The sequence below is a fragment of the Dermacentor variabilis genome, chromosome 8 (assembly GCF_050947875.1).
Source record: "Dermacentor variabilis isolate Ectoservices chromosome 8, ASM5094787v1, whole genome shotgun sequence".
NCBI lineage: Eukaryota > Metazoa > Arthropoda > Arachnida > Ixodida > Ixodidae > Dermacentor > Dermacentor variabilis.
In genome coordinates, this window is record NC_134575.1 from 82,446,917 (window position 1) to 82,473,905 (window position 26,989).

Here is a 26,989-nt window from a genome sequence, read left to right on the forward strand (position 1 = left end):
GCATTGAGGACCAGTCGGAGCACCCTGAGAGAATCCACCCTCTGGTTGCGCAGACCCGTCTTCGTTTTGAGTTCGATCGGTACTTGGTCAAGCGTCGTGTCGAACTTGCGGCCTTTTCTGTCGAGTCGATACAGCAAGAGTTCCGACTTAGTTGGCGATAGGACTAGTCTCGTGCCCTCGAGAAATTCTTCCGTGACGTGCAAGGCCTCTTACAGGGCCCTCTCCACAACTGGGTGCGACCCACCGCCGCACCAGACGGTGATGTCGTCCGCGTAGATAGTGTGATTGAGATTGACGGCCCCGATTCGGTTGAGTCAGACTGATAGGTCTCTCATGGCGATATCGAAAAGCAGTGGAGATAACACCGCACCCTGCAGCATGCCGCAGGCTCCCAGCGCGTATCCGTGCGACTTGATCTAGACCAAGTTGATTATGGCCTTGCGATCCCTTAGGAAAGAGCTCACGTGCGCGTAAAAGCGTTCGCCGAGGTTAAATCTCGTCACAGAGTCAAGGACGTGAATATGTTTGACCGCGTCGAAGGCCTTGACAATGTCCAGCGCCGAGATGCCTCGGATATCTCTCGTGACCACGTCGACTATCTGCTTCTTGATCAGCAGCATGACCTCTTGAGCGGACAGCGAGGGTCTTAAGCCGACCATATTCGGCTGGAGGTGTCGTTCCACGACATGCCTCGATATCCTGTTGTCGATGACATGTTTCGCCACCTTGCCCACACAAGACGTGAGCGGAATGGGTCGCAGACTGTCTATGGCTGGTGTCTTGCCCGGCTTCTGAATTAGGATCACCGTGGCTTCCTTCCAGGAATCCGGTACGATGCCGGCACCCCCGACATCGTTTATTTCTTCGGTGAGCAGTTCGATCGAGCCGTCATCTAAATTTCGAAAGAGTCTGTTCGAGATTCCATCTGGCCCGGGCGCGAAACTTCCGTTGAGGCATTGAAGGGCCGCTCTGACTTCCGAGACGGAGAAGGGGGCGTCGAGCTCCTCGTCCGCCTTGCCGCCATAGGCTATCACGTACATAAATATAAATATCATGATTGCTATGAGCGACGTATTTTTTCATATATAGTCTTGAGGAGTGCGTGTCTGGAGGTTAAGGTTTACGTGCCAGATCACGAGGGAACTGCCTCTGTTCCGTCGGATGGCTTATAATAACTTAGACCTCTCCTTTCTGGCTTCTGTTTTCCACAGGTTTCCCCACAGAAATATCCAGATTCCTATCACTGGCCGGAAGTGGCTAAATCGCCTTGTCTATCTGCAGCATGTCGTCATGCTTTTGCCGTGTTCATAATACAATATTCCTCTACGCACGGCGCTTCAAACGCTCAGCTCAGCTAGCCTCTCGCTAAACCCAGTAATGTTTCACTTTGGTAGCTACGTGTTACAATTTCGCGGGTATATCGTGCGTGCCGAGGGTTTCGGGATAATCCCGAGCATTATGTTCAGCAATCGCTGCTTTTACTCTTCCTCGTGCCAAGAAAGCCACACGACGCTTGCTCGGCCTGTGTGCACATGCGGTGGCTGCTTCATTTCTCATTGATCCCGAATCGCTGAACCACTGTCATCGAATGATGCGATTTTGAGCAGCAGTGATGCGCACGAGGCAGCTCTCACCGAGCTAGCAGCATCACTTTCATAAGTAACCTGCCCTTGCTCAACTCGATCAGGACGTTCACACCGAGATGCATATTCACGCAGGTATCTTTGCTCGCCTTGTCCTTGTACCACAGCACAAAGGCATTGAATGTTTTATTGCTCACACCAGCAGTCGTCTTAGGGACTTAAAGCTAATTACGACAACTCTGAGAAAAAACATCTGGTTAGCTTGACCACCGGCACGCCGTGAACTTAGCGAGAAACCATAATTTGTAGCTCTGATTGGCTATAGTTATATCTGTACGCTCAAAGACATGCACACATATATATTCACCTAATAGTGAATCACATAAGGAAAATGAATTAAGAGCATGTGTATTCGCACATTTCATCTGGTTCGCAATCTGTGCTCTCGCTGACATCATTCGAGAGAGTATGTACAATCAAACCAATATCTTTATCTAGTGTATTAATAAGGTTTTTGATGAGCGTAGTTGCACGTAATATTCACGAATTTGTGTATACTTGACCATATTTTTTGGTGTGACACTGCTCAATGTACAAAATGCGTGACTGCCTCCTCAACAGGTGCTCAAATCAACGGGATGTGCTTCTTTACACTGAAGACATCTGCTTTGGTGATTGTGCTTATAATGCAGATCGCAATTGTTGCATGTAAGCCTGCTGACTGCCTTGCAAGAAATGACGTAACAAGTAAGTAACAAAGAAACAGAAAAGCAATATTGAACACCGAATGCAGCCCATATCTACACAGAAAATTTATTTGTGTTTTTCTGAAAGAAAGTTGTGCAGGTGAATAAATATTTCCCCTGTTCCGGTTTTTCTGTACGTTATTTTGCTTCAACTGCGAAGCTTTCTTTGAGAGAAACCCATATGGCGTTCTTTTGTAGCTTTGTGCCGCATTTGGTTGGATAAAAATTTCTTTCCCTTTCTTTCATCGCCCTTTCGGGTTTTCATACAATTTAGATGACAGAAAACACAGAAGTATAGACTGTAATACTAAGATGTCACGTCGAAATATGGGTAAATCTAACTTGCAGAGCGATGATCTAATGGTGCAAGCTTGGGAATATAAAAAAAGTGAGTCTAAGAATTGCCAACTTCAGATATCAATCAAATACTGCTTGTTTTTCACTGCAAGTAAGACAAAATATTGAGAGTAACGGTTGTCAGTTGAACTAAGTAGCCTTATACAGTCAATGTTATGAAGATCGTACCAGCAGGTGGTTTGCTTACAAAAGGCAAATGAAGTATTTTTAACCTGGCGTCGTATACTTGGTGGACAGCGCACAATATTAGCAGTGTCCGTATATTCTCGAACGAATTGGAATGATGAAAACAGAATATAATTTACTAAAATTCGATTGATTCGACCTAACGCAGAGTGTCTATGGGCGTTACATGATAAAACTACTCCAATATGTTTTTATCCCAATCTCCTGCCGTCAAGCTGGCGTAACTGCCGACTCAAGCATTCGAATGTGACCCGCAGAGTTGTCTAAACAGTGCAATCAAACGCTCTCCTCGTTTGTAGTAGGTCATTTTTTTACGTTTTCCTAACGAGTAACACTGCCTACATTCAGCGGCTTTTCTAACCTCACTGGCTCACAATAAGCCAGAAGCACACTCAGGGGGAGAGGATTTCGGTGAGGCCGAGCCAGTGTAGTGAATACAGATAACCGGATGAGGAAGGTGGAGCCAGCGTCTGCGATTGGCCCACTTCCCATACTTGTCTGGCGGTGGCTGGTCAAAAATCGCGGCGGCGTGCAACGTGAGGTTAAGAATGCCGCTAAAAGAAACCCTCATTAAAGAATAGATGTCACAGCAATGTTAAATACGTGCTGAATGCTCTCAATAACGTTATAATTCCACGCAAGAAGTTTTATTAATTGCAAATAAACCTCTGCTCTCCGGCAGGTGCAACTTGAAAGCAGCTCAACAAAGGACGGGCAGCCATGTCTCATTCCTTTCGGATCTAGTTTTATTCGGCACAATATTTAATCTTTAGCTCGCACTCATCATTTTGACAAGGCGAATCTTTGAGCTTTTGTGACTTCGGGTGAGAGCAACAAAAAGTGGGCGCCACCCGAAAAGTTTTGATCAGCAGCGGAGCGCTAATGTCGAAAAGGCGTCAAATAACGAACTATTTTTCTTTTGTTCGGTCTAATCCTTCATAATCAGTGTCCACACGTAATACTATATATGAAGCTGTCGAGGGTTTTGGGATGTCGCTTGGCAGGCAGATGAAGTGGGGGTGGGTAGAAAATTTCTTGGCCAGTCGTGGATTGCTGATTGCAGAAATCAAATAGAAATGTTTGGAATAGCGTTACGTTATAGCAACGTATGTTCTTAAAATAAATTGGTAAATCAATGTAGCAAGATCATTCCGTTTGGCGAACGATTGAATGAAGCCAGCTCGTCATCCCAAAGTACTCTGATAAACCTAATGCACATATGCGCACGAAAATGTGATTATATTGCATTCGAACTGGCGAACAGCTGCTGCCTATTTACAATACACTATGTCAAAAAAGGAGCTTATTCTTTAGAAAAGACTTTCTTATGGGCGCGTTTATAAACTTGCCTTGAACTTAGCATCTTGTTAAAAATATTGAATGCTGCTGTTATTAGAATGAATGAAAGAAGCAATACTGGATTTGTGACAGCTGGCTGTATGGCCTTAATAGAACATAGCCTTAAGATTTACTGCTTCCTGTTTTTTGAATACATGTAAAGATATAAAGTTCATGTGCTGCACATCCACTTAAGCGTTTCTGTGCAGCTTGCGAAGTGCACGGGCGATAGAACGCAAAGATATCCCGAACTTTTCAATTCCAGTTCTGCAAGGAGCCCGACACATTTGGGCGAAGAAAAATTTTGTGCCGCCGCCACCTCGCCAGCCTGGCACGCGACTTCAGTGAAACTGCGAAAATTTCATATATCATATATTATGTTCACACTGATTATGCATGATGACAGCGGACGAATGAAAGACAATTATTTTTGAGTGGACACCTTTTTCGCATTAGCCTCCTGCTGCTGGTCAGAATATTTCAAGCCACACCCACTTCGCCTGTCTGCCACGCAACGCCACAAAACCGAAAAAAACTCCCCAATTGCATGTGATGTGCACTCGTTAAAGGTGCATTATTATGCCGAATTAAACAGATTTTTTTTTTCTGCATAGCCGAAGACTGCCCCGTTCCGAAAGGAATATAAGATGGCTGCCCGCCAATCACTATGGCACTGGCTGCTCGGGGCTGGATCTATTTGGATCTAGAATGGATCTATTTGAGTGTAATAACATTTTTTGCGTGGCAGCGTAACGTTATCAAGCCCCTTCGACATGTTTTCGACATTGCTCTGCCAGCTCATCTTTGCTGAGGACCCGTTGCAGCGGTTTCTTAACCATCCACTTCATGCCGCCGCTATTTTTGGCAGCCACCACGAGCTAAGTAAGAGGAAGTGAATCAATCGCTGACGCCGGCACCACGTTCCTTACCCAGCTATATACTTTCATTGTGCTGGCGCGGCCCCATCGAAGCCTCCTTCACTTGAGCGTGATCCTGCCTCTTGTCAACCAATTAGATAAGAACAAATCACCTCCCAAGCACCCGGCACAGATGGTTACCCAGCGAAGCTGAAATGTGAGGCGCCGACGTTTATCACCTGGTTGATTGCACTGCTCCAATAAGGACGGCTTGGTAGGCTGTCGGATCCTCGGTACGCAGTCGCTCCTTGGGTTCGGCTAGACGAGCGTGTTATTATGCCTGGACAGCAGCATCGGCGCGGCGTAGACGGGCTCGCTACTTGTTCTGCTCGCGGCGTTGCTGATCGAAAGCTGTCTGCTACTGGGGAGTACACATGACGCGTGGCCGACCTAATTCAAAGCAGGAAAAAAAAAACTGCGGCGCTCACGCTCGACTGTGATGGAAAGAAGCGACGTCAATGCTGGTGCAGCCAAACCTCGCGCCTCTCTTTCTCTTTTTTTTCTCGCACATGTGCGTCGGGCTACGCCGGAGGAGCTTTCGCCGCACAGGCGACGGACGGAGGGATGGACGAATCGGCTAGGAATATGCACCTTCTCTGCAAAAAAAGCGTAATGTAGGCAATGCTATTCGCTTTGAGAGCAAACAAGAGTTAACTCCTATAAACGAGGAGCCCGTTTGGTTGGGTTTTTCAAACAAGGCTGCTGGTCACCACCGTCTGGTTCTGACTTCAGTGGTTATGTAAATCTTAGATTACCAGATTGGAATAAAAACAGATTGGAATAGCTTTACGTTATTGGACCCCACAATTTCTTGCTGGAAAATCTGTTAGAGTAAATAAAAAAGTTGCATCACGTAAAAAATGCACTTACAAATTTGGAGAAACTTTCTGAAACTATAACAGGCCTTATTCGGTGTACGCAATTGCTGGAATATCTTTATTGCTGAAGACATAAAAATAAGGATAACGTTTCCACTTAGGTAGGCCTCAAAGTGCTTGCCGTACAGGCAAACATTTTCTTTATTGCCATTTGACACCGCAGAACTGCATGTACCCACGCACTTGAACTCTACATCACATTTCGACAACCGACGGCTGCGCTCGCCGTTATCCTTGTTCTTTGTGTGTTACTTGTTTTTCTGAGAACACGTCAACTAACTAGAGAATTAGACTCAACGCTCGGAGTTCTAACTCTTACTGGTTCCACTCTGTCGCTACAACTTGGAAACATTGGGCTTGCATTTTATGGAGGTCGATAATGTTCGCATATTATTTATAGTTCTGTAAAGCAAGAGTGCCAAGTTTTCAAAACAAGAGCATACATTTTAGGAATCATAAATTCGGTTATTAAGCATCTTAAAACGGCTTGCAGATGACTGCACATCCCGTATCGAAAAAATGATAAATAAGTTCACGGAATGTTCTTGCTAACATCCCGCACAGTTGCAGAAAAAGTTGCAAAATTCATTTGTTCACGCAGAAACATAGAGCAAGACGGTGCAGGAAGTTTCCATAATAGGCATGTTATTGCTCACATGTCAGAAGCACTGATGGGAAAAAAATATGAGTTGTGTAAAAGTATCAGCAAAATTATGTGTAATCTAAATTGCGCACAGTTCTGAAATTAACAGTTTTCATGAGAACGCGCTAAAGACTGTGATGCCCAAATATGGGACAAAGGCTCGTGCGCTCAAATGTTTTAACGGTTCTCTTAGGTGGAGCATCCGAGAAACAAATTGAAGACAAAGCCGTTGGTTTGAACACACACACAAACTTTTAATGAAAAAAAGGCTTAAAATAAATAGAAGAAAATAGAAAACATAAAAGAATCACTCAAATAGACATAATCGCAGAAAGAAACACACTTGGGGCTAATATGCGCGAGTCCGGGCTTGCCACGACGGCAGGGACACACAACAGTCTCGACGCGGCGACGCGGCGACAAGCTGACGAAAGGAGTGGCGCCGGTCTCACCAAAAGTCGTGGTGTAAGTTGGTTGACCGGTCGACTGGAGCTGGCCAGCTCTGGCTTGGAGAGGTAAAGCAGGCGGCTTGGTGGCACGAGTAGACGGCGGCGCAGTTCTGGCCGGGCAGCGGGATGTAGAGCTTGGGCCCGTAGCCCGACTGCTCTTGTCCTGCACACGGGCACAGAAGCTCGAACGGCGGTCTCGGGCAGCAGGCGGCATGACAGACGGGGGCGGCGTTCTGGCCGGGCAGCTGGCGTAGAACTCGGGCCCGTAGCCCGACTGTTCTCCTCCTGCCTACGGGCGCAGAAGCTCACCGGCCTTGAGGAGCTGACGGCATGCTGGGGTAGACGGGCGACGCACAGGAGCGGGCTGGCAGGAGGCCCTAGTCGGGTGAAGTCCTGGTGGCTCGGGTCCGGAACCCGACGGCCCGTCTTCAACTCCCGGTGGTTGACCTCCTCCTGGCGTCGCTTCCAGGAACTCTCCCGGCGTCTCCCCTCCGTCTCCTCTGCGTCTCCCCTGCGTCTCCTCGGCGTCTCCCTAGCGTCCCCCCTGTTCTGCCAGCGCACCACGCTTTTTCTTTTCTCTGGCCGATTAGGCATTCTCCGATTGGCTGCTTGACGCCCCCTTGTCTTTCCTAATTGGTTTGTTTTTCTTCTTTTAGTTGTTTTTCTTGCGCCGCGCGTTCACGTGCCGGACCCTCTTCGGCGTTGTCGTTTTTCACCTTCCAGCACGGAATTCGCCTCGGCGCGCGCACTCCTTGTCGTCTGCTCCAGACCGTCCCGATCACCCCACCATGTCGCGCACCACACATCACAAAGACGTAGAGGAAAGGAACACACACGAGAGGACTGGTGTAGCCACCAATGTCTCCTAATATTGCATAAATTTTTCTAAATAAGGAAAGCGTCGTTTCACCGTTGCTTAGTAGTTACTTCGGCCTCTACTTCGTGCTGTCCTTCTTAGACATGGCATCCAATCAATTTGCCTTTTATCGCATCCCAGTAACCGGTAATATATTCCGAAGGCTTTTCTTTTCAGCGCAGGGTGGGCTTAACAAAGTGTTCGCTGCCAACCAAGAGACACCAATCTTAACAATAAGTGATGTAAGCTACCCTTTCATGGTTGTGCGGCTCCGAGCACTCTAAAATTAAAGATGCTTTCAAGTAAAAGATACAAAGAAATTGAGTTTTCTTTCCGGTCTCTTATGGCCTGTAGACCGCCGAAATCCTTTTCTAAAGCGCATGTACAAAAATTATTGTGGAAAAGGAGCATCATTATAACATATTGTTGTGTGCAGTCAGAACAACGTATGGCAAATGCCGCACGAAAGATTTGCTTGAAAGGTTGCTACGTGGACAGGCGGCTCTACCGTTTCTGTTTTGTTTCTAACATGGTGATATTATGACCAGGCAGTCATTTCTAAGCACTTCTGAGATTCCTCTACGCCAGAGAGAGTAACCAATAAAACGAATGAGAGTGCCATGGGAGAAGGTTACATTTCAGTCGTTCCCAACTGAAATACTTCTTTGATATCTCTATGAAGTGTTTTATTATTTATTTGTGCTCTCTTGAGCGACAACAAAACTGTACTCCTGATTTATTTTTTTTTCCAGGGGGTTGCAAGTTTGGTGAGTACCTTGTTCCTAGGGGTCAAGCTAGGAACCTTCAAAATCCGTGCGTCCAAGTTTCGTGCGCCGCGGATGGAACTTCAACAACAGTGCGCGGGTAAGCAGCGCTTCTTCCCTGAGCACATGTGAGCTCAAATGTGAAAGTACGCGTTCTGAAAGTGGTATTTACTTTTAAGTTTTACGCACTCTAGTTACGCCCTTACATAGCTAGTAACGCCTATGTAACAGCTCACGCTGAGCCCGACAGAGACGATACTTTAACTTTCACACAAACATAGAAGAAAGAAACAGCTCCTTTTCACGAATGTCATTCTGTTAAGTTATCGACGATACTTCTTCCGCCAACGGCCACCTAGGTCGAAAACGACACCACCGAGCTGATCATCATGGTTTCGTTTCCTCTCGCTCAGGATAACATCGTCACTTATCGCCACCACTTACATTATTTTGTTTTTTACTGTGCCGGATCAATTACTGTAAGTTATCCCCACAGCCGCACCTGGTCGGCGGATGCTCACTTAACCGACAACGAAAGCCACGTAGCTCTGGTGTGAGGAATCTCAGTTGCCTGTTATAAACGAACCACTTTAAAACACTGGCCTTAGGTGACTCGCATACAGTGTTGCAGATTAATACTTTCAAGCACATACTGAAAAAAAATTGTATGAGCGAACGTGTATGAGCGAGCCCTGAGTCTCACTCATACACGTTTAATTTCCATGCACACGAGCCGTATTCTTTCTCCAATATAATATTAGGGCTTGCTGGCTTTTGTGATTCTGTCAGATACCCGAAGTAAAACTTCTCCATTCGGCAAACAGAATATCAACGGAGAAGAGCACTTGCACTCCCAAGTTACTGCAAATGTGGTAATTAACCAACAAAATTCGAGTATTGTCTAATCTGCGCGCATGGCGTTCCCCATATCTCAATGTAAAAAAGGTGACACGTTTACTTCAAGGGCAAGAATGGTCTAGGTCTACTTCGGGCTTCATTATTGTAGACTTCAAAACACGATTTACTTGCACTTACAAATGTGGTCGGCAGAATGATCTCACATTCAAAATTTAAAAATCGCAACCGATATGTCCCATGTGTAATCGGTGCTCCCCTTAAATTACAATATTACACGTCGCATGTTCTATATGGACCGCACTGCTGAAGGCCTCAAAGCTCGTCTTTGCTAACTTGCGAAAAGTGTCTATCGGCAAAGCGCAGGTAATTTGGCGGCCCACTATCGTATATGCGCATTCAAACCTACATTCGACAAGAGCACTCTCATGATTAAATTTTAATGTCAGCGAACGGTGCTGATTGCGGATGTTGCAGTATCTCGAGGAGATCTTGATCAACATGGCGTCGATTGATCTTCGAAATGAAATAAGGCTCGTACGTCTTAGGCCTCCATGTGTCGTTGAGTAGTACGGTGGTGGCAAGGTTGTTTTCGACCTTCTCTCTCTTCTTCTGCTATTCTTCATATTGTGTTTACCCTTGTATAATTGCACCTTCTAAATTATATCTTCGCTCGCAATTACCACTCGCCGGGGTTCGTTTTTCTATGACTGTTCTTATCTTCAAGTTGGAAGTGTACTACGGCAAACCACTTCTGCGGAAGCCCTTCTATACAAGTAATAAAAGAAGCTGAGGAACCCAGAGTTCTGTAAACATTTCCAAAGCTCATAAACAAGCCAGAAATATACGCCCATTGACTATCAAACATGATCTGCTAACCTAATGGTTCACTGTTCCTATATGTTTTTCTCCGTGTGCACGGTAGGCAACTTATTCCTTTTATTTAGTGCTCTCTACAATAAAAAAGGGCAAAAAATAACAACTCACAAGTTTCCAAAATGTGGCTATGGTGTTGGGCTGCTGAGCCAAGGTCGCGGGATCGAGCCCCGGCCACGGCGGTAGCACTTCGATGGGGGCAAAATGCGAAAATACCCGTGTACTTTGATTTAAGTGCACGTTAGAGAACTCCAGGTGGTCGAAATTTCCGGAGTCCTCCACTACGGCGTGCCTCGTAATCAGAAAATGGTTTTGGCACGTTAAACTACATAATTTTTAAGTTTGCAAAATGAAGCAGATTCTTGTTAGTTCACAACGAAATCTTTTCGTCAAAGATTTATTCTGTGTGCAATTGTTATAACATGAAACGCTTATGCATGAGTTGTACTGCACTGAAAAGTACAAACTCTCGCATACTGTCGCTTTCGGTAGATCACACATTGCATTACATTGATTACTTAAGTTATCAATGTAATGCCGGATAAGATACGCCGGCAATGTAATGTCGGGTAAGATACGTCTAGCCCGCTGCTTTCGAGCCCATTGGTGTCTCACTGCGGGAGCACACGTTTTACGAAGATTTACTAAAAGTATAAAAAGGAACATTCAGCCAACCATAAAGTCAGCATCTAAAGCCTTCAGTTGGCTATATTTCTAAACATGTCCAGCGTTTATTTGTCAGGCAGCTTCTATGCAAATCTTTTGAAACCAGTAAGACCTCCCGCGGCCTGCAGCTTTATATGCGCCTGACACTAAACGTTCACCATAGACTACATTGAAATTGCTAATTTTTCGGAATGGATATTGATTCGCTACTGCGGACAGTTATCTCACAATAAAAATGTGTAATAGCAGAAGAAGACTGAAGAATGGTTTCAAACTCTTGATATAAACAACGTTTTACAGGGGCCGCAATTTATTGACATTTGAGTTTCGGATATACAGTGTTCGTGCTTTATCACTAATTTCCATTAAATTTCATCTTGCTGGAACCGGTTCTTACGGGCTGTCATGCTGAATTCGGCACCACTGTTAAAACGTATATATAATGCTTCAGCGCGGTTGAATACACAATTGACTGCACAGACTATAATTTTGCAACACACCTCGATCTTTGCCTACACGTGGTCTATTACGTGCAGAGTGCATTGTTTTGTTCCAAGAATACTCAAGATGTTGCCTGCGTTGCTCATGAAAGGCATAATTGTAGGCATAAAACGAGAATTTGGATAATGTTCTGAATCATAACTAAGGCAGGAACGTTAAACTTTTCCCGTACTTCACCTCTCAAATTTCCACTATTTCCACTGAGAGTAAACTTGGTACAACAAATAGTTTTCTAGGACACCGGGAAACACAGCGGATAAAAGCAGCATACAAATCCGAGGAATAGTTAAATAATCTTAAGTTTAGCTTCAACTTAGACAAATAACTGTTTCGTCCCTATAGCCTTGCTGGCGGTTATACTTTTGTGAAAGCAATGGGCAAAAGTAGCTGCAGCTTGTAACACACATCTTTAATATTTCTGAGTGATTGTATAAGCGATACGTTGTAGTCACTCCATGGACTATTATTAAAAACAAAGTGCCCCATTCGGTTGACCACCAGCGTAGTGTGAACATATTGCGGAACTCGTATTTATGACTGGAAGTTATGACTGGACGCATAGTTAGGTCAGAAAAGTTAATGTTTCGCCTGCCATTAAAATATTATGACTCTCACTTCAAGGAATAATAATAGGATGCACAGAATGACGTGTAGTCAGTTTGCAACATAAGAAAGCATAACCTTGTCTGCCGTACAATGGTTTTGAGTACCAACAAATTTTTTAATGGGTGTAATAACAAACAGCCTCGAAACTTAGCCAAAATATCAAAATGTTATGCGGCCCCCTTTTCCTAGAAATGACAACTTAAAAAATTGTTTTGTTCATTGAGACCGGTTGGGAAACACTCAAAGCCATACGAAAATGCTTTTATGTAGCTCTAGAACGCTTGCATAAGCAAATTCTTGGAAAGGCTGTTCTTATTCCGCAAGTTTCACACATTAATAATATATTCAGCAACATATCTTCTTGTTCTGATGAAATATAAGCAATGTACTTTGTTTCAGTCTCTCACGACACCGGCAAACCATTAAGGCGCCTCGCAAGGCACAGGAAAGGAAAGCGGAAACACATACTCTGTTGCTTGGTCGTTTTAAATGCTGCGCAGTTTTGACAAACTTTGCAACACTAAATCTAACGAGCACGAACGCACAGCTGCAACTCAATGCTCGTGTTTGCATGGCAGTTTCTGTATTTAGTATTCGTCTGTGTCTCAAGAATAACTTGCCTACGAATTCTTCCAGGGTAAGGTAACATTTCCAACTCTTTCGGGTCTCTCGACACAGCGGGGAAGCCTTTTAGGTGATTCATGTTACGCTTCCAAGCTGGACAAATGCATGGTTTAGTAAGCTTACTTTGCGGCTGTTTACCCACCGTTCTTCAAAATTTGTTCGCATCAGCCCCGCATAGCTTAAATTACGTTTCAATATAATTTCAAAGAAACATTACGTTCAAACTGCAGACCATATATACAAACATGTTGCATTTTCAAGCGCTTCTAGATGCTATACAAGAGCCACTGTAAAAGTGAAATAATTAAAAAGGCTCCCAGACTCCAGCTTCAACGCTTCCATAAAGCTTGTAATTCTGCTCTTCGCCCAAAGGCTAGGCATCAGTTAAAATATTCCGAAGTGCGCACATTGCATAAATTTCCGTACATCGTTATCGAAAATCATATTGTTGGCTGCAAATTAAGCGACCACAAGTAAGAAGATATAAACATAAAACTAAGGTAAAGTAGCAACAGTACCTTCTGGTAGGCTCCTTCTGTCAAATCACAACATAGATTACTTTTTTTACATCCAAAGATAAATATCCTCTGTACTACTCTTTTATTAGTTATATTTGCTTTCTTGTGGTTAACACTTTTTATTGGTGTTTATTTATTTAGGCACGTTGCACGGAGGTGTTTCATACATGCGCTGACTTTATATATTGCAAACATTGTGTTTAAATGCAGGTGCCCATTTGAAGGTGGACAAAACCCACACCCCGGAGCACCTGGACCCGCTGCACCAGGCCAACAATTCCCTTATTGTTGCAATAAATGCAACGCAGCATGATTAAATGGATACCACGCGTGGTGCAGCCAACTTTAACGAGTTCAAGTGCTCTGAACGCGAACCATGGCGCAAAAATCTAGTGTAGCAGTTGTACATGGTGGTAGGCAGACAGGGGTTTTTGCTATGAATAAAATAAAATTAGGATTGCTGAATTGCTGTTTCCTTCCTGTTACCAGCATACACCTAAATTGTAGATTGGTAATTGAGATTATATTTTAATAATTAATGATCGTACTAGATATGTTCTGTTTCTTTCCATGGAGTCTGTGCTGTGTGTGGGCTTAAATGTAGCTGGGAGCGCCTCCCTTCTGTTGCTTGAAGAAAGTTTTAAAAGGAATTTGTAGTAGTATGGGAGAGCGTGGTGACTCATCAGAAATAGGTCACGGCCGACTATCGTTATTTCCATTGCGCGACGTAAATGCTGCCTAGAAAAACACATCTACACTTTCCTATCTCACTGAAAGTTGCCCTACAGCCCTGTGCAAGGTAATAACGGTGACAAAAACTACTATAACAATGATAACGCAGACACGGACACAAGAGAAGAGGGCAACCCGAATGGCGACTATCAACTGAAGGAAGCGCGTAGGCGAAAAGACAAAGAAGCCACAAAACTCACCTGCGCATGCTATGGAATGATGGCACCACGTTTCCATCGGTTACACGTGCCGGTCTACGTGGAAGATAACTCTTGAGGCAATTGATCTCTTCCTTATGTAAGGTAATCGAAGGCTGACTCACGCGCTCACTTCCACCATTATTGATACGCCATGCCTCGACCATAAGACGCGTATCTTCATTCCTATACATGGGAAGTTTCGCGCATTCATCAAACTCAGGCATGCTGTTAGAATCTTGCCAGCCTCGGCAATGTAAGAAAAAGCAGAAGGCTGTTCACAGATTAGAAGAGTAGAAGTAGAAGGCGATCCACAGTTTTTTGCATTATCAATCTTTACCAACTAGCTCAACTTTCCCTCGTTATAGGTCCATTCTTGACTGGCTGATGCAATGAGCTTTCCAAAATGCACACCGCTTTTCATAACGTTGAAATAGATGCATGCAGAATATATTTGTTCACCTGCGGTTCATTACTTTCAAACAACTCTGCAGGGGATTTCCTTTCTGCTGATCTGTATGGTATTACGGTCCACCAACCGTCGCACCGTACACGAGGATTGCAGGCTACAGGAAGAAGTAGCATGAAGAATACATTTAAGTACCAGTAACATATTTCACGTCGTAGATGATCGCGTGCAAAGGGACTGAACTCAACGTAAAATGCAATGCAACGAAGAATGTCCACCCCGCTGGCAGTACGTGGAGAAAACATGCTTCGGTACATGGTATATGTCGTGTTACCTTGACCGCGATAAATTGCGATACATTGGAGGCGAAGGACGATCATGTGACCCGAAGCTAAATGTTGCAACTCCAAAAGTTTAGCAAAGTTTTTAACTACGGAAGTTCAGCAAAGGAATTTTAATTCGTCAGCGTTCTTTGAGTACATCACACATTTTTCAGGGCTCTCTATCTATCTATCTAGAGAGAGAGAGAGAGAGAAAGGTTTAATGATACGAAATGCAGAGAGGTCGGCATGAGGTACATTCCTCTAGCCAGATACTCCGTGTTTGGGTAAAGAGAAAAGGGAAATAAAGAAGAAAGAAAAAGGCACATGATGAGCGATGATGATAATAATAGAAAGATATCAATAAATATTTATTTCGCGTTCATTGATTTAGAAAAAATGACATCTGGGATGAGAACTAAAAGCTGCTAAAACAACGGGGACATAATGAAATAAGGTTTGTACACTTTAATCTGTGCGCTGTAAATATGTATAAGTGAAAGTGGGTAAGGCGCTATGTACAATCAGTGATACAAAGCAGTGTGTTTGGTCAGTACAAATGACATATGTGAATATACAGTATATAACAGATATATGTAATTACTTTCAGTTGCTGAATAATTTATCATAACATTCTCTTTACATACGAAAACAGAGATAGCAAATAGAGGTGTGTATAAATGTCTTCCAGGTTACATCCTGTATGCGAAAATGTCATCAAAATGTAAAACCACTTAATCAAAGGAGGTAAGTAGTGACTTCCCCTAGCCAAAAGAATGTTTAAAAATAATTACTGAGTTCAAATTAGGAAGTATCGTATTGTTTTCCTAGTAATGTCAGTTGTCTCGACACCATTGTCATGAAGTTTATTTAGGAAGGATGGGAGGCGAATGGATATACGATTTGATCCATTATTTGTGCAGGAGAGTGGTGGCAGCCATCTCTTTCTTTGCCTAATCTTATAGGATGTATCTGTTCGTCCTGTTAGGTCGCAGAACCCCAAGAACGCTTCACTGTTATACTTAAAGTACCTGAGGTATTTTAGGGCAAGGTTGGCATAATATAAAATTGCCAGACAAATGATTTTAAACTTCGAAAATAGTTCAAAGGAATCTGCGTCGAATGGCACGTCTGCGATACGACGAACAGCCTTTTCTTTTCTAGCAGTAATAATTTACTGATATTTTGCCTTGACGTGGTACCCCACACAAGGTGGCAACACATTAAATCAGAATAGTGCATTATAAAGGATCAGCTTAACTTTAGATGGTATCGTCTCATGGAGTCTACAAAGAACGCCGCAAGCTTTGGCTAAACTGTATGCAATAAGTTCCACATGTCCACTCCACATTAATTTTTGATTTATTATAACACCCAAAGTTTTGACGCTAGGAACAAGTTCACTTAGTGCAGAGCCAACCTGCAACAGTATATCTTAACTCAGGAGTTCTTGAGAGCTGCAAGAATACCAGCTTTTGTGTTTGTTGTATTTGATTTGAGATCGTTGACCTCGCTGCATTTGGCCAATTGTTTCAGGGTGACATTTGCCAACAACGAGAGATCGCTGATATTACGAGACTGGAAAAAGAGGCTGTGTCTTCCGCAATATTTATGAAGTTCGCGTGAATAGAAATGTTGACAATGTCGTCAACATATAAATTAAACAATACTGGCCCTAGTATACTTCCTTGGGGAACGGCCTCTGTAATTTCCTGGAGATGTGAGTCTGTCTGATGAAATTGAAACGAGTTGTTTTCTGTGCCTAAGATAAGATTGTAAAAGTTTGAGAGAAATGCCCCGAAACCCGTAATACTCTAGTTTCGCAAGCAAAGCGTGATGCTCTAGCCTATCAATCGCTGTAGAGTATTCCACAAAAATTCCTAGCGTTAGATTCTTATCTTGAAAACCATTTAAAATGAACTGTTTTTGGGTTAGCAGAGACAATTCAGTTGACATTCCCGCACGGAACCAAAACTGTTTATCGATATGATGGAATGTGTATCACAAAATGAATTTAATCTTTTACAAATAACTTCTTCTAGTCCCTTGGATAGGACAGGCAGTACTGAGACAGGCTTGCAATTGGACAGCATATTTTTGTAACCAGACTTTATTAAGACTAACTTTCGCGTGTAGCATTTATTCAGGAAAAATTCCAGTTCACGGTGACAGTTTAAAAATATGAGTAAGTACTGGTAGCAAGAGATCAAGCGCAAGCCTAATAGGTCTTATTGGAAGCCCGTTCCCCCCATGACAGGATCTACCATACTTTAATAACGTGAAGATCGTCTAAACTTCATGTGGATCTGTAGGTTTAGGAAAAACAGCACGTACGTCGCGTGTGCCCAAATAGTTGGTTACTGCTGTGTCGGGAGTATGTTTTTCCAGACTGGTGAAATAATGATTAAACACATTTGGTAATTCTTTGCTTCTCAGCGTTCCATCCTCAACTACAAGTTCAAAGTCAACGCTATTGTCGACATCGGAATGCAAGAGCTTTTCAATTTCGCGCCATAATAGATTGCTCCGATAACTCACCTCTTGAAATAGGTTCTCGTAATACAGCATTTTAGCATTTCGTACAAATTTTTTACCATAGTTATGGTATTTTCTAAGGCCCATAAGACCAGGATTTCTCGTTCTGGCAAACTTATGATACAGTGGATCCTTCTCAAGGATCATTCTAAGGCATTATTTATTCAGCCATGGTTTCCGCTTTCTAGTTGAGTACTTTAGCGTTTTATATTTAAAGGCGTTGTCATACGCTTCTTTAAGAAAACGCATGAGTTTACCATATGCATCATCAGCGTCCTGATATAGAAGCACTGAACTCCAATTAATATTATACTTTCTTTTGCCGTAAAGTGTTTAATGTTTTGTAATTTATTTCCTGGAAAACAAATCACTGAGACTGACGCACTGATTTTGAAGCCTGATGAAGTCTACAGAACATGTATATCGGCAAATGGTCGCTCACATCAACTACAATCACTCCCGATTTGGTCTTGGTCGTATCTTCAGAACAGTTTGTGATGAATAGATCGAGTAGTGTTGCAGATATATGACTGACACGCGTAGGTTCTGTAATAACATTACTGAAGCAAAAATATATGCAGCGTTACTTGCGTGGCTGTTCGACTGCGTCTCCGCCCGCCAGCCGTGGTTTCTCCGTGATGCAGCGTGTAGCGCGCGGCACTACAGAGAGAGGAAGCACCGACCAACAACAGAATATGTCTTTCCTCCAAGGCGGGGTACAACCAAACGTACTAATAGAAAGCATCAAGAAAATAAATTTTAAAAAAGCTTTGACAAATTGCTAACTCCGCGTTGCACTTTTATACTTGCGGCTGTCGATGTCTGTGAAGAAAAGGAGACACTCTTCAAGACTACGTGTAGAGGGACAATTGAAACTACAAAGCACGAAAAGCCTAATGAAATGCACAAGGGTACGGAGCAAACGAATATGCTCAGATTTGAACGGCAGATCAAGCTAATGGGGCACACATGCGTACGGCCGCTTGTGCACTGTTTCGAGTGCCGGGATTCTAGAAAGCTGCAGGGCACTGTCGAACTCGAATGTTGGTATGAAGCCAAACCGCCCTCTCTATAGAAGAAAGCACGGCTAACACTGCGTAGACACAGCTTTGCAGTAGAGGCGCTCAGCGAGAGACGGCACACTCCCAAGACGGAGCGATCCTTCCCACTCACTTGTTGCGACGGTTACGCTTCAGTCACAGTATTTACGCTATGTCTATTGTAGTTATAGCCTAGTAGGCTGTATCGCAACACTCTTCGTTACCACGACTCTGCTGCTGATAGATAAAACAAAACTGAGACCAGCAGCTGCATTCTGATATTTCAATGGTGAGCTGGGACAGTCATGCCAACCGCGGTGGATAGTCTTTGGTTCTCGTGTGTAGTAGTATCCTGACATCATCGCGAGTAGCTTGTAGCTTAGCCTCCTTGGATGCTATGCTAGTATTTACGTCCGCTCTCCTCCAATATCCTTACAAATCGCACGCAGCTGCTCAACATGTAGCAGCGAACGACGTCCTCGACGTAGGCGAATACTTTTAGTCTGTGGACAGCAAGGGTAAACATGGTTTCGAAGGCTTGCTCGAACGTAGTGGCTTAAGCGTCCTCGTCAGATTCATCCCTACGCTGTACGCCCGGCCTGAAGTCCGGATGTCGGCATGCGCTGGCATTCCCCGCGGTGGCTCGCACGTACCCACTTTGCAGCGGCGTACGGACTCCGCAGATACCAGATTGTTTGCCATTTTCTGTATGAAATTAGGCGAGAAAACGTTGAAGCGATGTCAACAGAATGTATCTTGTAAACGCCAGCGGTTCTTGAAGCGTCATTCGCCATGGCTTCGAAGTCAAATGCTTAAATCGCTGCCGCCACCGTGTTGATAATTTAATGTCGCCAGTCAAAACCACTCATTATGGTGCAGTTTATAATAACAGGTCCACGTGGATTTGACGTGTCTATCAGGTGATCGTTCCCAAACAAGTATTCCATCAAAATTTATTGCTCAGGTATGTATAGCAGAGAGTCCGCACTCGCACTTCATTGGTTGTCGAAACGTCATGGCTATATAAGCAGGTTCCAAGGAATATGGTTGTAGGCAGATACAGCAGTATTTGCGCATGATCCTTATAAAGCCTTTTCTTCGGAACACTGTGCAAGTAGTCTGATGGAAAACGCACATCTAACAACTTATAGGAAAGCAGAACCTCAAGCAAAAATCCAGTTAGAGCACCGTACATGTTTTCACGAGAGGGCACTATGCTTCTTGCGAGTAGCCTTTGCAATGTGACCTCTATAACCGTTCTGAAGAATGTGTCATTTTGATCACGAAAGAAAATAAACTGTGATACCACTTGATGCAAAAACAAGCGAAGCAATCCAAGGCCTCAGGTCAAGTGTAGCTGAAGTATTTTATTGTTTGTGAGTTTTTTTTTCTCATATGTGAACTTCGGAAATAAAGAAAGAAAAGCAGTGTTTGTGTATATGCACTGTGTTTTGGGTGATTTCTTCTGAGCAGTATCTGTGAAAGTGCTTCTTGTTGCTCTGTTGTACATAGTATGTGTAGAAAGCGTTGTGTGTTGACCTTTCGTGACTCTGAAAAACGTAAAAACCAAAAAACAGCAGATTTTTGTAGATCGATGGATGAATGGATGTTATGAGTGTCCCCTTTCGAACGGGGCGGTGGGTTGCGATACCAAGATCTTTCTATTATACTGCCTAATGTCCTACCTAGGTTAAACAATAAAAAAGAGAAAGAAACACTATAAACTACCCCACCCAAATTTCCTGATCCCCTATTTCGAACTGTGCTTTTGTACGTCTCCGTTTTTTGTCGTTTCCCTACTTTTCTTCCACCAATCCTCTAAGCGCCTCTTACTAATGCTTATTGCGGAAATGTTTCCTTTTCCACTGCTCTCGCTTACCCAAGCGCTTCAAGGAGGCCAGTGGCACCTAAATCGACCGCTGGGTAGACGTCTTCACATTCTCATAAAACATGCTCCATAGTCTCCCTAGTTTTACCGCAGCAAGCGCATGCTTCTTCTTCCGTCGTATATCTCGCTTCATAGGTGCGTGTTCTAAGGCATACTGACGTCGCTTCGAAAAGTAATGAGCTTCCCTTTGAGTTATCATAAATTGTTTCTTTCCTAATTTCGTTTTTTCCTCTTAAGTAGCTACTCATGGCAGGTTTCTTTTACATGGCCGCCACCTATGACATTTGAAGCGGTATGAGCCCTCGAATAGAAGCTGAAGAGGCGCGAGAACCGGGGATAGGAGAAGAGAAGAAGGAAGTGAGAATAAAATGTAGACTAGATGGACGAATGCTGTACGTCTACCGTGTCCTTTAACTAGGAACGCTACATTATTTTGGCGCAGCCGACAACTGACTCCAACATGTGGGTGACATTCTTCCTCGACGAGACCTCCGCAGAGATCATCTTTTCGAGATACCAAGCTCAAGACGAACCAGCGGTGGAACTACCTCGCGAAATGAACTCGTCAGAATTCGTGAACCTGCTTTTAGAGGAGGCTTCCATGGACATTGCTGAACTACGTCGGAAGGGTGCAGTGAAAGTGAAGTTGCGTCTGGCGATCTTCGACGGATTAGTTCTTCAACCGATGCGTCGAAAGGACTCTGGATCACGGTCTTTGACAGAAGAGGTGATCCTCGTTTTGAAAGCTCTTCAGCTACAACAAGAACAGATTGCGCAACAAAACCAACTGGTGACATCGCTTATAAGCTCTCTAAACGTTGTTGCGGGCGACTAATTTTGGAGAACCCGATGCGTTTGATGGCATCTATTCAAGCCCAGAACGTTGGCTTGAATTCTATGAACGTGCCGCTGGGAAAAACAAATTGCACTCTAATGAGGAGAAGATTACTAACATGCGTAGTTATTTAAGAGGTGTTGCACGCAAGTGGTATGATCCGCGTATTGTTGAAGATGCTGGTGTTACGTTTCACCTCCGACGTGCGGTATAGCCGGCGCGGATGCAACGGACGCTGGGGCTTCGTTCACAGCGGCGGACATTTTGGCCAGTTCAGCGCGTCCAGGCATATTTCAATGCCACGTGTCTTCGTGTGTGTGCGTGTGTGTGTCTGTGTGTGCGTGTGCACATGTTGGCGCCCACGCTTGTCAAAGCGCGGCAGCCGGGGAGAGGAGCTCCCCAACTGTGAAGCGAGGAGGTTTGACCGGCGTCGGCCCGGCGGATACGCCACTTCTTGTTACAACGTGTCTTTGCGCCGCCGTCAAGTGCGCCTCTTCCGAGCCGTTCCTTCTTGCCGTCGACTCCGACAGTATAAAAGCAGCTGCCCCCGGATGCCAAGAGAGAAGCTTCGTTTTATTCAGTCGAGTAATGTGGTCTCCCGTTTCTCAACTTCGGTCGACAAGACCGGCCGCTCTTTTGCGATGCTAGAATAAACAAGTTGTTCTGTTAGCAGTCGACTCATCCTTTGCCAGGACCTTCGGATGCTTCCAGCTGTGCCCCAGGCCGCCAAGCCAACGCTACCCTTGGGGCTTGCGACCCATTTGCAACAACTTGTTGCCAGCGGTGAGATCGCGACAACGGAGGCCAGCAGCGAAGATATGCGGTCGACTGTATGCTGAGCAGCACAGCGACCATCCGGGAGCAGTGCAACGAGCCCTGTGTGATGACTGGGTGCCTGCAGCGGAACGACTGCACTGAATTCTTGGCTGCGATGTTTGGTGACTGCGGGACTTTCTTCTTCTGAGTTTTGCCAGGCTTTTGTTAGTGCCAGAAACAGAGCTGGTAATTGTGGGTGTCGTTGCTGCCGGGTTACCTTGCGGCAAGACAATAGTAGGCAGTAGAGAAAGCAGCATTCAGAGCAGCCATGGATTGGAAGTCATTGCGCATACCGAAATTGCTGGAGCTTGCAAGAGTGTTGGGTCTGGATGTCTCAGACAAACTCTGAAAACCAGTACTGCTAAGGGCTATTCTTGAGTTAGAAGCTGAGGATGACGAGCTGTCGGAATGCCTTGAGACCATTGAGGAGAGGGAGACGGCAAAAAGACTGCAGCGCGAACGTAAAGAGCAAAAATAGAAAGAGGAGCGCGAACGTAAAGAGCAAAAAGAGAAAGAGGAGCGCGACCGTCAACACGCTTTGGAAATGAAGCGTCTCGCGGTAGAGATGGAACGCGCTCGTAATGGAAGTCAGGCACACGGTGCAGGAGAACGAGTATCGTTCAATATGAATGACCTGATGCGGCCGTTTAAGCTTGGAAAGGACATTGGTTTGTTCCTGGTTAACTTTGAGCGAACGAGCGAGAAGCAGGGGTTCTCTCGGGAAACGTGGCCACAGCGCTTGCTCACTTTGTTACCCGGCGAGGCGGCCGACGTAGTCGCTCGCTTGAAGAGAGAGGAGGCAGAGGATTTCGACCAAGTGAAATCGAGTCTGCTAAAGAAGTACAGGCTGTCAGCGGAGGCGTTCCGTCGTAAGTTTCGGGAAAATGAGAAAGGCACAAGTGGGTCATATACAGAGTTTGCCTACAGGCTTATGTCAAACATGCAGGAGTGGCTCAAAGAAGAGAAAGCGTTTGGCGACCACGAGAAAGTTCTGCATTGTTTCGGGCTGGAACATTTTTTTAGTCGGTTACCTGAGAACGTGCGGTACTGGGTCTTGGATAGGCCAGACGTTAGTACGGTGGCTAAAGCCGCCGAGCTAGCCGCGGAGTTTGTGACGCGACGGGCTCGCGGAGCTAAGGAAGGTCAAAAGGGTGAATTTGGCTCCAAGTTTGAGAGGGGGAAGTTCACGCCTATGAGAGCAAGGGGGGACACACGTAGTGCGGATGCGAGTGAAAGCAGTCCGACCGAACGTAAAGAGACGGCGGCAGCCGAAGCCGAACGCAGAAAGCGGTTCGAGACGAGGCAAGCGCGCGTGTGTTATACGTGCCAGAAGCCGGGTCACTTTTCGGCGCAGTGTCCAGAAAGAAAAACAAAAGTCCTGTTTGTGTCATTATGCAGCACTGACGAGAACATGAAGCTTCTTGAGCCTTACATGCGATACCTCCTCGTGAACGGGAAAGAGTGCCGAGTGCTTCGTGATTCCGCAGCTACAATGGATGTAATTCACCCCTCTTACGTAGAACCCGATATGTTCCCGGGCGAGTGCGCATGGATCAAGCAAGCCGTGGAAGCTCATAGCGTGTGTCTGCCCGTAGCAAAAGTGCTTATTGAAGGACCTTTCGGAGCACTTGAGATGGAGGCAGCAGTGTCGTCTATGCTGCCCCCCCCCAGTACCCGTACCTATTTTCGAACAGGTCCGATCACCTTCTGCGCGAGAAGGGGCTTTTGTTTTGTGAGGCTAGCGTTCAGGCCTTAACCAGATCGAGAGTTCGGGAGCTAGCTGCAAAGGCGGTAGTTGCGGGGCCGACGTCGAACAAAGAGAAAGGGTCGGAGTCGCAGCAAGCATATATTCAGAGCACGTCCGAAATGAAAGAAATTGAGCCTGTAGCGTTGAAGGCACCAGATACTGGAGAGGAAATGGCCGACACGGGAAAGTTAGAAGAGCTATCTGCAGATTTGCTCATCGCGCCTACGTCAGATGGACTTAATAGGTTGCTAAAAGTCAGTGGGTCGGCTTTGATAGCCGAGCAAAAAAAGGATGGCAGCCTAGAAAACATGCGCTGAAATGTCAAGGAAGGTATTGCAAAGAAAAATGCTCGTTTTGTGGAAAGAAGTGGGGTCCTGTACCGGAAGTATCTAGACCGCAGGGGAGTGGAGTTCGATCAGCTGATCGTGCCTCAGTGCTACCGCCAGGATCTGTTGCGCTTGTCGCATGGGGGTTCGTGGTCCGGACACCTAGGAGTTAAGAAGACTAAGGACCATCTCTTGCAAGAGTATTATTGGCCAGGGTGTTTTTGTAACGCAGAACACTTTGTGAGGACATGTGACACCTGTCAGCGGGTGGGAAAACCAGGGGACAAATCGAGGGCGCCGTTGAAGTTGGTACCTATCATTACGGAGCCTTTTAGACGGCTCGTTATTGATACAGTGGAACCTCTGCCGGTAACAACCACGGGGTACAGACACATTTTGATTGTGATCTTCCCAGCGACAAAGTTCCCTGAAGCAGTGCCGCTTAAAGAACTCAGCTCACTTGAGATAGTCAATGCACTACTGCCCATATTTGCGCGAGTTGGTTTTCCTGCGGAAATCCAGTCAGATCAGGGCACAGTGTTTACTAGCGCTTTGACGGCAGCCTTTCTCGAAAGGTGCGCGGTAGAGCTGTTACACAGCTCAGTGTACTACCCACAGTCGAACTCCGTTGAGAAGCTCCACTCCGTCATGAAGCGCGTGTTGAGAGCATTGTGTTTTGAACAACAAACTGACTGGGAGCTGTGTCTGTCTGAGGTGATGTTTGCATTAAGGACCGCGCCGCATGCGGCTACGGGGTTTTCACCAGCTGAGCTGGTGTACGGTCGCTCGCTGCGGTCTCCACTTCGCATGCTTCGAGACTCGTGGGAATGCAGGTTTGACGACCCAGTCATGGTGGAGTACGTGCTTAGGCTCCTCGAACGCTTAAGAAGGGCACAGGAGTTGTCAGGTGAAGCAATGCCAGAGGCCTATCAGAGGGCCAAGGTTTATTATGATCGGACAGCCAGGGCCCGTCGTTTTGAGGTGGCCGATGAGGTAATGATATTGCGCACGTCGCTAAAGAACAAACTCGATGTGCAGTGGGAGGGCTCGGCACGGGTTGTCCAAAAACTGTCGGACGTTAACTACGTGGAGAGTCTGCCAGGAAAACGGAAAGCATAGCAAGTTAACCACTGTAATCTGCTCAAACCCTATAGACAACGGGAAGCAGTGGGGTGTATGATGGTAAACGTTCTCGAAGAGCTTCCGCTCGAGCTTCCGGGACTAGACTCAATGACGAACAGGGAAGACAGTAGTGACAAGACAAGTCAGTAGTGACTTAATCAGTAAAGCACTGCTCTCGCCTGAGCAGAAAACTGAACTACACCAACTCTTACAAGAGTTTCAAGGTCAGTTCTCTGAGAGGCCTGGTAGGACTTCTGTCCTTACTCATGAAATAGAACTTACCTACCCAGAGCCAGTACGATCCAAGGCGTACCGGGTGCCATCCCGCCAGCGCGATATTATGGAGGCTGAGGTAAAGAAAATGCTACAGCTCGGTGTTATTGAGGCGGGTGAGAGTGATTATACCTCCCCTTTGATTTTAGTTGAGGTACCGGGCAAGGAACCTCTTCCTTGCATCGACTACCGCAGGCTTAATTCCATCACTAAGAATCAAATTTATCCGATCCATAACATCGAGGAGCGCCTTGAGAAAGTTAGTAGCGCTCAGTTTATTTCCACACTAGATCTTGTCAGGGGTTATTGACAGGTTCCACTTACAGAAGAGGCTAGTAGCTATTCGGCGTTCATTTCACTAATAGGAACATTCCGTACTAAAGTTTTGAGTTTTGGTTTGAAGAACGCGCCATACTGTTTTTCAAGCCTCATGGACAAAGTGTTGCGGGGCCTGGAAGAATTCGCTTTAGCGTATTTAGACTACGTAGCGATATTCTCCGCATCCTGGTCTGAGCATATGGCACACGTGCGGACAGTGCTAACCAGCCTGCCCGAAGCGGGCTTGACAGTCAAGGCTCCCAAGTGCCAGTTAGCACAGGCCGAGGTTGTCTACCGCGGTCACATGACTGGACGGGGTTGTCGCCGCCCCTCTGAAATAAAGGTTGCCGCTGTGCGAGACTTCTAGCAACGGTGCACGAACACCGATATTCGGTCGTTCTTAGGTGTCCCCGGCTATTATCAGAGGTACATCTCCAGGTACTCTGATATCGCGGCTCCCCTGACGGATGCTCTAAGAAAAACAGAGCCCCGAACAGTCGTCTGGGACGAGTCAAGGGAAAGAGCTTTTATCGCCCTAAAGAACACCCTAACAAGCCAGCCTGTGCTGCGATCGCCAGAATACACGAAAGGGTTCGTTGTTCAGTGCCATGCTGGTGAGCGAGGCATGGGCATTGTACTGTGCCAACGAGAAAATGGAGAAGTGGAACGCCCGTCCTGTATGCTAGTCGTAAGCTTACCAGTCGTGAGCAGGCGTACAGCGCCCCCGAGAAAGAGTGTGCGTGCCTTGTGCGGGCCGTTCAGAAATTGTCATGCTACCTAGCTGGCTCGAGGTTTATGATTGAGATGCATCACTGCCCTCTCCAATGGCTGCAGACCATCTCTTCCAAAAATTGCCGCCTCCTGCGCTGGAGCCGCGCTTTGCAACAATATTCCTTCGAGGTACGTTACAAAAAGGGGAATCTCAACGGGAACGCCGATGGCTTAAGTCGAGGCCCCTAACGTAGGAATCAGCCTCAAAGTTGTTTGTTACTGGTGTTTTTCTTCCTGAGGCAGGATTTTTAACATATTGCTTTTGTTTAGTGTTTCAAAGTCATGACGTGCTTTGTA

The 26,989-nt window shown here is 45.5% G+C and overlaps 1 protein-coding gene across 2 annotated transcripts in view; it reads left to right on the plus strand.

Moving 5' to 3' along the window:
• LOC142591139 (uncharacterized) overlaps positions 1–13,820 on the plus strand; it is a 33,665-nt gene extending 19,845 nt beyond the window's left edge. For both annotated transcript variants that reach the window (XR_012830354.1, XM_075703517.1), the window contains exons 2-4: positions 2,205–2,330; positions 8,706–8,817; positions 13,574–13,820. Coding sequence is in view for 1 of the 2 variants with exons in the window: in XM_075703517.1 (XP_075559632.1) it covers positions 2,205–2,330; positions 8,706–8,817; positions 13,574–13,676 (341 nt within the window). In the remaining variant the exon portion in view is untranslated. The remainder of the gene's footprint in view (positions 1–2,204; positions 2,331–8,705; positions 8,818–13,573) is intronic.
• The last annotated feature ends 13,169 nt before the right edge of the window (positions 13,821–26,989 follow it).